Source organism: Limulus polyphemus, unplaced genomic scaffold, assembly GCF_000517525.1.
Source record: "Limulus polyphemus unplaced genomic scaffold, Limulus_polyphemus-2.1.2 Scaffold69, whole genome shotgun sequence".
NCBI classification, from domain to species: domain Eukaryota; kingdom Metazoa; phylum Arthropoda; class Merostomata; order Xiphosura; family Limulidae; genus Limulus; species Limulus polyphemus.
The window spans coordinates 338,340-350,820 of record NW_013665679.1 but is presented as its reverse complement, the minus strand read 5'-3'; the positions used below and the strand labels follow the sequence as shown (position 1 = coordinate 350,820).

Sequence of the window (12,481 nt, the reverse complement as noted above, 5' to 3'; positions counted from 1 at the left end):
AAAGGAACAACACATGGAGATGAGAGATTTAACATGGGCGATTTAATTAACTCTCGAATGCCTCAAGCAAAACGGAAAAGACGAGTCGACAAGGCTGCAAAAGTGGGAGATTCAGACTTCGTTGTTTCTCGAAACAGACAGTCCATGTAGGACAAAGGGTCCTTCAGGACAGCAGGGATATGTAAATCCAATGCCAGAGAACTTCTGGTAAGGGGGGGGGGGAGTACGGGAATGCCCCAGGTAAACCCACTCTCACTGATCAAGCGCCGTAAAATCTACCTGACCAGTGCCCGAGTCTTGGAAGATTTTATCAACGTGAAAAGGAAGGAGAGTTGTGACGCCATCCCTAATTTTGAACTTCCTATTACAGAGAAGGCAACTGGCTGGAAGCACCCACCGCTAACTTTTGGGCTACTCTTAACAAACGAATAGTGTGGCTTACTGTCACATTAAAACACCGCCTTGGCTTAAAGACAAGTACGTTCTACGCCGGGTTTCGATTCCGCGACCCAATTTCTATCACAAGCCGTGCCTTTATCAATATATGAAATTAAATGTAAGAACTGTGATAATTCTTACATCAGAGAAACTAGATAGCTTTCAACAAGATTGCAAGGGCACTTGTAAGTTACCTCACATACATTTGAATAGATGATTAAACACAATTAGTCGTTAGATCTTCCAGATGATGAAATTGTTGACTCAGAAAAGAATGTAAATCTTAGAAAAAATTAAATAAAATGTTTTAAATCAAAAATAAACAAATTTACAGATACTTATTTTCATTTTCCCTATTCCTTAGCTTTTGTTCATTTCTAGTACAATATCTTTCAGAGACGTAAAATCATAAATGATACATATATATAAGCCAAGTGTCAGTCGGTCACGCTCGATTTCTCCAAATTTCGTGAGTTACACGAGTCCAGTTCCACTTTTTATCCTATAATACTTCCTCTTTTGATTGCCCGGTCCCATTTTAGTTGAATTTAATCGCGAACATAAGCGTAAATGGGACCAGACATGGCGTTATGTATGTGACACAACATCATTATGACGTCAAGTTAGGTAGGATCCAAATAAGAAGGCCTTGAAGACTCTTGTGAGAAATACGTCAAAAATTAGCGCTAATCTATGCTTGGGAATTATTAAGAAAAAGCCTTTGTTAAAACAGATTGAAGATACCAATTATCTGCAGTGAAGAGGACGACTTTTCCCCAGAAGAAGAACAGGTGTGTATGCAATCACATGGTCATCGGATGTTTAAATCATTTAACTAAAGGCACAAATAAGTAGCATGTTTGCCCAGTTATATGTAGCATGTTCATGGAAAAGGAATTTTTTTTATTTATTTTATTCATTTCTTTTGTGTATTGCTAATTTTATACGGAACAGTTTCGGGTTTCTAGTAGTTTTCAATCATATTTGATGGGGTTTTACACTATTTACTAATATTGTTGCACGTGACAGTTTGGTTCTATTCTAAGACTGTCACCTGATGGTGTTAGGTAAACATAATTTGTTAGAGCTTTTTAAACATATTTACTTTTTACCTGTTAATAAACAATAACATTTAGCTTAATAAGTTTTATTCACAAAATGTAAGAACTATAAATTTATTTTTCGAAAAAACATTGGAAAAATGTTTGAATATACTCCACTTCACATACATACACGAATAATAAATAGTTGGAATTTAGATATTTAAACCATTATTATTATTTGAAACAATTATTTCGATTAATGCGTTTTTTGTACGCAAAAGCTGCTTAGAGGATTCAAAAACATTATTAAAAAACAAAAAAAAAACGAGAAATTATCTGTTAAAATAACGCTACATCATATCTGTAAACAAGATGAACTTTAACCAATTAAGGTAACTGTACTGTATTTAATCTATACGTTATTATATCTCACGGTCACGTATATCAGATAGTTGGGTAACTAGCTGAAAAACATTTTATCTGGACTTGATGTAAAGTCCTTTTATTCATCACTAACAATCTAAAATATTTTAGTGACGAATAAATGGCTTTATATCAAACCCTAACAATTGTTTGCATTATATTACTATAACCACTAATGAGCGAAACTACTCTACTGCCAAATGATGTTTTAGACCTCTACGTCATTCACAGACACTTCCTTTTCTTCGTCGATGTTACACATTTTACTGAAGAACTAAAAAATCACAATTAACTTACCTGCAAATATGCTATAATTGGGTTAAGAACCCAAATATAACACAGTGGGTGATTAGCCATTATGTTGATTAAAAATGAAAAAAAAAACAACAAATCTGAAGTTAATTTTGTGTAGCACTTTTATTATCATACAGACATTAAAAATAAATAAATAAATACTGAAACACTAATTTTGGTTTCAACGAATCTGTGGTGCGTACAAAATTATGGCTTGCAATAGTAAAGAACTGAAACGTATACAGATTGTTAATATTACAAGAATATACATACAACCGTTGAGTTCATGATCATATATTAAGCACACACAGATGTTTGCTGCACTAACTTATAAATTAACCGCTTTTGTTATCCGCGACATGCATGCGGCAGTAAGCCTAGAAACTTCGTAGATCTTCTAACTAAAATGAACACAGGTTCAATATCTTGACAAGATTCTTCGTCATTAGTCGGTCATCAGAACTAAGTATTTAATTTTGGCAGAGAGCCAGATTCTGTTTCCATGAAGGTATGCCGCTCTTTCACTCAAGAATCGTCAGTCTGATACTATCTTGAAGAGGCTAAAACGATAATAATAACTGGAAGGAGTAAGCTTACAGTACAAATTACTCTTTCTTTAGTCGAGTGTGAAGAAATGGCTGGTGTTATATTATAGAAGAGACTCAATTGCAAAGCGCTATAGATGTTGATAGTGTTTGGAATTATTCCAAAGTGCACAATTTCAACTACATTTTTTAAAATAAAACAACCTAAGCAATAAATGTTTTTCTCTTTTCTGTCATAAGAATTATCTTCGAGATGAAGGTCAGCGTTCAAACTGTTGGAGAAGCGAGTCGATATCGGCACTGCCTCGCATCCTACAAAACAATCACAATAGTTTTAGTCAGTTCTACACTATCAACAAACTTTCACAATAAATTCCCAACATGACATTATATAAAACAAATTCACAGTGATGCAGAAGTCGCACACCTACATTTTTTTTTCTAAGTCCTGTCTTTATAAATATTCAGAGTAGGCACAGTCGACTTCACGAAACAATGTCATAACAAGATCACTTCCACGCGTTCTCTGTTAATGGCACCCTATTCAATTAATGTAACAATGGAAAAGTAACATGAACACAAACATGGCTTAGAAAAATCACAAGGTCGAAACTTAAAGGAACTATGGCGATGCACGATTTTTGCATCCTGCTGTATTGCCTCTCTAGACGTAATCATATAAAGTCTTTCACAACGTATTCCGATCTAGTCTAATCATGTTCAAACTTACACGGTGTTTTCCGATCTAGTCTAATCATGTTCAAACTTAGTGTTTTCCGATCTAATCTAATCATGTTCAAACTTCCAGTGTTTTCCCATCTCGTCTGATCATGTTCAAACTTACACAGTGTTTTTCCGATCTAGTCTAATCATGTTCAAACTTACACAGTGTTTTTCCGATCTAGTCTAATCATGTTCAAACTTGCACAGTGTATTCCGATCTGGTCTAATCATGTTCAAACTTGCACAGTGTATTCCGAGCTGGTCTAATCATGTTCAAACTTACACAGTGTATTCCGATCTAGTCTAATCATGTTCAAACTTACACAGTGTATTCCGATCTAGTCTAATCATGTTCAAACTTACACAGTGTATTCCGATCTGGTCTAATCATGTTCAAACTTACACAGTGTATTCCGATCTAGTCTAATCATATTCAAACTTTCACAGAGCGTTCCTATTTGTATCCTATATTAATAACGCTATGCTATTATATAAAGTTTATTGTATACAAAAAATGATTGGTAATGATTGTTTTGTTCACGTAATTTATCCACACCGACATCACTAAGCACTACGTCAACAACACTAATTGTTCAATATTTTCACACCAGCTGGATCCTTGAATATTCTAGCTCGTTGACAATTTTACTCACTCTAGAGCTTTTTGTTTGATACTTAAGTAAAACTACATGCAGGTTACCTGCGCTACCTGTGCCAAATTTTGAACTAACTAGAGAGAAAATAGCTAGCCAACAGCATCGACCCGAAAACTCTTGGCCTATTCTATTTGAATAGTGAGAGCTGGTCGTCGCTCGTATTTCGCATCCACGACCCTAAAGCATGGAGCGTGATTCTTTGCGACAAAGAGACGCAAACCACGAACCCTTGGATACAATCCGGAACGCTAACCACAATGTCAAGCTCGGCCCACCTAAGTGATATTGCAATTGCTTAAGAACTGGTCATTAAGTAACTTCAAAATCTCGGTATAAATACTGAAAGCATATTATTCTCATTAGATTTTAAGATCAGCAATCAATGATCAATTTTTATAACGCATGGTTTTGGAGGAACAAGATTAGCGTAAAAAAAAAAAAAAGATGTGAATACACATCCAAAATTTATAGTCTTTATACTAATGAAGCCCTTTGTTTTGGACAAAATGAGAAAGAAGATAAAACGCCACACACACTGAGGTGTCCTGTAAGTCGTTCATATAGTAATGCAGTGTAGAAATATTCCAGGTGTTACGTACGATGGATACATAACTAAGCACTTTTCGTATAACACTTATAAAAGCTGCAATCTTCCAATACTTCTTCAAGATGACAACTTGCACACGTACCTAAACTGCTTAATGACCGAAAGGGTCTGTAATTTGATTAAACAGATTAACCTTGTTTGAGGTAGAATCTACAGGCAATTAAAGAGAGGAGGGAAATAGTGCAAGAAGCCAATGAGAAGCAAGCCTAATGTTCAACATCATGTGAGCAAACTGATCTTTCAGTTAATTACCTTCAATTTTATACTACAAAAAAAGAAATAACATTAAGTCTAGGTTAGTTGTGAATTTAAGTTATATTTGAAAACTATACCTTAGGTTAATAGTACTAAGCTGACCACGTAGTTAACAGAAAATCATATGGAGTACTTACTCGTTTACAATATTTGCATCTTCAATTACACACACTGTCAGTATCATTTATACGTTCAACAGTTGTTTGTTAGTCTAATAGGAAAATTCAGTGTAAGTAAACTTTATGTCTACTTATAAATCGTACTTTGCATTTGTGAAATATGCATAATATATGTATATTGTTTTTTATGTAACCTTACTTGTTTAAAAATATAATAAAACATTTGTCATGCAATATTTTAAAGTTACTCTCACGTGACCAGCTGGCAGGTGAAAGTCAATCGTGCCTAACATGAGATATCCAAATTATTTCGGATTTGCTAGAGCCCTTTGAGTTTCGTGATACAATATTTCAAAACTATCTGAAGACAGGAACCTATTATAAAATGAAAATTCATATTGATATAATAAGTGATTGATGTTGATCGCTCCGTCTCGTAATATATTTCAAATTACTCCACGTTTTGAACTGACAAACATAAGCATTTTATTAAAACCCTGTATACTACATCTGGGGTATAACATTACAATTTGTTTTTTTATCAAGGGTATTAACATTTCGTTTGCCTTCTAACAATATAAGGAATATACTTCTCCATTGAAAGTAAAAACCTAACTGAAAAAAAAAACTTGGCCAAAATATCAATGTTATTTCTATACTCTACTTAGTTAAAATAGTGGGTGCTACTACTAATTCTGAATGAATGTTAATGTTATCAGCCAGCCCCCATGAGCACTTAGCCTAATAACTCTCGAAAACACATATAGAGCTCCTACAAAACATTTCCAACACATAAAAAAGTGAGATTTAAGCTTTTCCACATTCTGAGCTTGATAATGAATATGTGAAAATCTATCTGGTTAGCAACCAACAAAGGAAACTCGCAAGAAGTTAGCAGGTGCATAAATTATGTTACGAGTCTATATACGCCCATAACAGACAAAAATCTTCCCCATAGACATACAGCTCGACCTACTTTCTTTACAAAGGTAAGACTCGTTTCGTTCCTCTATTCTTCCAGATTTACTGGCATTCATGCTCGTAAGGGTTTCAGCTTTATTTAGTTTCTTATATTCCCTTTTGTCATGTTGGATTCTTTGATGGATAGACATATTGTATGGGAGGGGCGCCTCAACCATCACCGCCGTCACTGTATGGGACGCGACAGCATGAGCAGCATATATAACCACGCTACATTCCCCACACATTTTGTTCTTGCTACAATCCAAGGCCTTGAAATTAAGGCAGTCAACATTACGCGTTCCATGCAAACTAGACATTTGGCTCTATCTGCAGATCTGGCAGAGTCGATGATCTACACAAAACACTCGAGACGGATAAACAAGTTTGACATAGCGGCGGTTAAAAACAGCCGCTCGTCTGTTCTCTTTAACTTAGTACTGACCTTTCCTTGTAAATACACACTTAGATGATTGTACCAGCCTCTCAGTTTCTTTCACAATTAGGTGAAAAAAAGAAAAAAAAGATAGCGCTTTTAAAGTATACATGGCAAAAACAAATCGTGAATAATTTGGGATCACGACTTTCAGTTTCCCCATCATCTATCATGATATAACGCATTTTAGAGATAGTTCAGGACTTATACATGCATGCACTGTCGGTTCAGAAGCTCAACTGTTACGATCTCAGACTATCCACGACTTCCATTTTCTCCATTATCTATCATGATATAATGCATTTTAGAGGCAGTTGAAGATTTATTAACGCACTGTCGGTTCAGATGCTCAACTGTAACGATCTCAGACTATCCACGACTTCCACTTTCTCCATTATCTATCATGATATAATGCATTTTAGAGGCAGTTGAAGATTTATTAACGCACTGTCGGTTCAGAAGCTCAACTGTAACGATCTCAGGCTATTCATGATTTTAAGTTAATAACCACGAGCAGAAATTAGTAAAAATATTTAACAAGTCGAATTTAAATCTGACAGTAGTAGGGGTGTAAAACAAAACAGTTAAGCATGCAGTCTTACGAGATCTATATATATATGTTAGTTTGACTGTAAAGTTGAGCGATGTTTATTTTAAAACTAAGAACATATGGATTCCTGCATTATTTACAAACTTTATCAACGGAATAAGATCACTATTCCGCTCCACTTCTTAACCTTACAGATAGTCTGTTTTTATCCATTGGTCATTTTTGTGATTCTTCTGCACATTCGAGTATGTTTGAATATTATCAGATAAGTCTATCGACAGGGTTTACCTATTCGTTTGACAATAGTAACACATACCTATAAACCGATTTCCTTATGGCGATATATACACAACGCTGATAAAATACATTTACGGGTTTTTCTGAAAACCTAGACATGTATGCCAACAAACTGTTTAAAATACTATTTTAAATTTAGCGTACGTTTTCCAACAAACGTAATTTCTTACAGTAGATGATACTAAGATGGTTTATTTGAGGATAATCTTGTTCAAACTTGGTCAGTTCACAAGATAAGATCATACATGCTCTTTGTGGTTTATACATTTGATACCAGAACGAAGAGAAAAATTCCAACCCTTAATTTTATTCTCTCTTCAAATTTTTTTATGTTCAGTTTTAGTTTTTGTTGATGGGACCACAAATTATGCAAACAGTATTTTAAAATCTCTGAATGCTATAAATTCTCATTTTATATTTTTATCCAGTTTTTATTATTGCTTTCAATTTTTTCCTTACGTATTTTAAATCATTATTTCAAATTTTCCATTTTCAAAAGAAGTTTTACAAAAGTATTAAATGATTTCTTTATGATATTGGTATTCAACTAATTATGCAGTAACGTTTGACCACACAATTTATAGAAGTTGAAACAAATAAAAACTTCTCATGTCAAAAGTTTGTGGCAAGAGTGAAGACCAAGACAATGAACCATGCAGAGAACCTTTTGAAAATTCAACAGTTGAAGTAAAAGCAGGTTTTCTCAAACTATGTAAGTGTTTTGACCTATGACTTATTGGTGTGGAATAAATATTCCTCATCAAATCGACATACCATATTCTAGGTGAAATTTATAAATACTGAAATCTAAAAATAAAAACTGCAGCTGAGATACTACATAACATAAAATAATCAGAAACTAGCACTATTCACCTCCACTCACAAAGTTGGTGGGAGGTTATGTTTTCACCCTTGTGTGTGTTTGTTTGTTAGGAAGATTCCTTGGAAACGATAGAATGAAGGATTTAGATTAAATTTGGCATACATTCGGACTAAACCCAACTTAGAAGTAATTAGTTTTGTAGGGTCATGGTCAAAGCAAAGTCATGATAATCCAGAAAACATGTTAACATGGGGACAGTTACTAGTTGTAACTGTTATGGTGTGAATGCCTTTTCTAAGCTGGCAAAGCATGATTTGAATTAATTATAATTATCATATAACTTCAGTATTAGCCCTGTTGTATTTTAACATTATATTCTTCATTCAGTCCCTAGGGTTCTTCAAGAAGAATAAAAGTATATAGAATAGTAATTCAATCACTACTGTGTTTGTTGTATTCCAACCAGCCTGATGAGATCTGTATTGAGCAAAATGCATTGTGGGTATAGTGAGTTGAAATACTATTAGACACTTTTCTTCTTGAAAAAATCTAAGGGACTATATAAAGATTGTAGTATTAAAAATATAATAGGTCTAATACTAATGTCTTATGACAAGTATAAGTTATATTTTTAACTGCTAATTTGGAGATATAGTTGAAATTTTATTAATAAATCAATGTGGCAAATACTTGAAATGTTAATCCTTTTTTGTAAAAAAGATGAGATTGCAAAATTTTAAGTTCAATGTTGTCTTTTGTTTCTTAAATTTATAATGTCAAGTGGGTTCTTAAAGGGTCAAATAAAAGAAAGTCAAATATGGCAATAAATATTACCAGGATGTTTTAGAAGGTTCCAGAAGATCCAAGTCAAAAAGACTCTTCAAATGCAAATAAATTATTTTAAAGGATATTCAACTAGAAAGAGAAAAAGAAAGGTCTGTGGGAATAGCTTCATAACTACTTAAAGAATATATATATCTAGTTCCTGTAGAAAAGTGAAGGATATATATCTAAATAAGATTTGTAGTATACAATTAAATATGGGTTTAATCAAAAAACTTTGTTTTACCCAGGTTAAATATATATCTGTAAAATAAATAAAATAACTCCTTAATTATCCTTCCATTTTGTAAACAATTGTTACAAATAATAATTAAAAAATAAGAAAAATTCAAAATTTTTGTTTTAGTAGAACAAGGAACAGAAAGAGCACTCCAAAATTTTGAGGACTTTTTTTTGCTAATTTAAATACAGCAAATCAACCAGTAGTTAGTTATATCTGTATGAAAAACTTCAGAGAAATTTGTTTAACCAATCAGTAAGTTTTGATGCAATTCATGAATGAAGACTATAAATCTAGTTTATTTTCTAGTTGTTAGTAACAGGAAACTATAGTGTGTTGACATGTAAACATGTAAAAAATATGTTTGATCAAACGTATTACATAATTGTGGTCCACTTACAAAAATTACTTCTATTAACAATCTCATCACGTTCATCTGGTGTAAAACAGTATAAGAGAAGTTACTGGAGAATACTGTGTAATGTAGTGGGTAATTACTTCTGGTACATTATGTAATTTAATTTGAATTATGCACATAAATTATGATAAAAGCAACAGTTTCACAATTTATGCAACAGTATATTTCTAACAGCAGCAGTAGATGTGAAAAATAATGACAGTGAATATACTGATTTTCTTTATATGTTATACCTAAATTTCCTGTCTAGCTAGTTGAAGCACTTACAAAAACATTATGCTTGTCACTAAAACCAATATCCACTTAAAATACACAAAAATGCTTATAGTTGCTAGAAATTCCAGTTTTGAGAAATGTTTCTATCAAGAAATATATGTAGCTCTTACCAGGCTAGTCTGGTTATTTATTGTTGAAACCAGTAAGAGTTGTGTTTCCAATTCGAGTCGAGATATTTTCCATTTGAGGAAAACCTTCATACTTTCAATATTTTCATATTCTGTTTGATTCATTTGTTTATTACCTTGTGCATTAACCTAAGTCAAGCAAGTGATAAATAACTCCTTTGTTCCAGAAACTTAGTTTTCAAGTCCTGTTACAATATATACGTTTCATGCTTCTTGGCTATTAATTTAATGAAATACCTGAGTTCACCAGCTTATGACTGATGTACATTTCATTAACTTACCCATTACCAACAAACACATGGATAACATGACACACGTCTTTCTTTGTTGTTTTAAGCAATATATTTGTCAGATGTACTAAAAATAACTTATCAATAAATTTTTAATAAGTTATCATAAAGGTCTGGAACAAAATATATCATTTTAGTAAAAAAATGTCACCTAATATAAACACTGTACATAATGTACCCACTTAAAAACTGTCTAAACTGACAAGCTATATGGAAACATAATTCAGCATACATTTATTGGTTGGCTTTAGCCACTTATGAAGCAGTTTTTAAACATGAACATTTCCTATTATCTAATCATGAAACAAAAAAAACAAATAAACTGGATGCATATGTAGTATTGTGTGTTAATATAATCATTTATTTATTTATATATATATATATATATTATATACACACATTTAAGATGTTTACAAAAGTAGAACTGTTATTATGAAACAAAATGTAGTACTATACTTACTTTTTGGAAGATTTAGGCCTAGCAGCACTCCGTGGCCTACCTGACCTTGCTCTTGCAGACTTTTGACGTAGTGCCATTTGTGCACCTTCTGGAGTATAAGCTAGGTAAACATGGGATAAGTCCAAGTTTTCTTTCTAAAGCAAAGGTAAAACATTCAGCTTTTTTTGACAACCCCATCACATTTTTTATATTAAAATGAAATGGAAGTCAAATTTACTAAAAAAAGGAAAACAATCTTACAATTTCAGAAAAGTGTATACCAAGTTGCATTACAATCGGCTTCAAATTACCAATTATATGAATCATTAATCTTTAGTTTCAACTTTTCTCACTGTGATGAAGTCACTCAGAGTACATGTAGAAGATGTGTCACTCTGTATTAGTAAGTGTTCTTTACAATGCCTTTTCATCTGAAGTTCAGTTAGTAAACTTGATATAATTATTTTTTAACCCATCTAGTGCATGGAACATTTAAGTTGCTTTGAACTGATATATTGAATGCTTAACAGCTGTACAGTTTATTAAAAGATTAGCTAAAACTTTAAACCTAATACAGCCAAGAAGCCCTTCAGAAGAAGATGACTGTTACATTCTTAGTTAGCTTATAAACAAACTGTGCATCTCCTCAATTCTGTGGTTCAAATACAGGTACAGACACTCTTATTTTCCTGTTCTCAGATTACAAAATAATAATAAACAAAATACACAGTGTATTGACCAAGAGGATAAGCTGTGTTACAAAACATATTGAACTTGCTGACTAATTTGGCATCACTTCAGTGACACAGAAGACAAGTAAAATACACCTTTCATTTTTCCAGTTTCATTACAAGCTAGTCTATTATATTATATTATGATATTACAGTCTCCATTCTTTGTAGATGCATGATCTTTTACAAAGTAATAAACATATACACATATTGAACAGCATGAGCTTAAAGTAGTTGCTTCAAAAGGCTGTATAGTTAAGTTATATCAAGCTTCAAGTTTTGTTGTAATAAGTAATACCTCTGTGTGTTTTATTTTTATTTCAAAGTTACGTTTAGTGGATGGGATGGCCTAGATGAATCATAAAAGTTCTTTGCTATCCTTAAAGTTCTGTTACATAAACACCCCCCCCTAAAAAAACTCAAACCTTAAGACACTAATTTTTAACACTTTCATGTTCTATCAACATTTAGTTTAATGAACTTATGTGTCCTGAAGTCATTTTTGAGCAAGTTCTAGTGTTTAAGGCCTAATCAAATTCCAAGTTATAAAATTAAAAGCAATCTATTATCATTATACTTTCTTATTTTAGTAGAACTTATCATTTGAAAACATTCTTACAGATTCTAAAAACTATTTTGTTATGGATGAGTCAAATAAAGCTTATTCCACCTTTCAAATCTCTGATCCATCTTTCATTTTCAATTATTGTATCGAGCTTCTCCTAGATTGACATATTCCAAAGAAACTTGTCACATGTACATGGTCAAATCAACATTCAGCTCAAACTCCAATTTGACATTCTGTGTGTTTCAACATTTAACAAACAAAGGTTGAAACCACTTGTTATGCTATGCTAACCAATATATACACCTGGAAAAAAGTTAAGCACCCCCGTGTTTTTTTCAAGTGATTCAGATTCGACGTTCTTGTGACTGATTATAAATTACCATTCAATCTAAACGTGTT

The 12,481-nt window shown here is 32.7% G+C and overlaps 1 protein-coding gene across 6 annotated transcripts in view; it reads right to left on the bottom strand.

Annotated features, from left to right (window-relative positions):
- Positions 1-2,302: 2,302 nt before the first annotated feature.
- The window catches only part of LOC106465668 (kinesin-like protein KIF3A), a 101,961-nt gene continuing 91,782 nt past the window's right edge, over positions 2,303-12,481 (bottom strand). For all 6 annotated transcript variants that reach the window (XM_013925906.2, XM_022393952.1, XM_022393935.1 and 3 more), the window contains exons 16-17: positions 10,805-10,938; positions 2,303-3,055 (exon numbers count right to left, since the gene is read on the bottom strand). In XM_013925906.2, the coding sequence (XP_013781360.1) occupies positions 3,004-3,055; positions 10,805-10,938 (186 nt within the window). In that variant the 3' untranslated portion in view covers positions 2,303-3,003. The remainder of the gene's footprint in view (positions 3,056-10,804; positions 10,939-12,481) is intronic.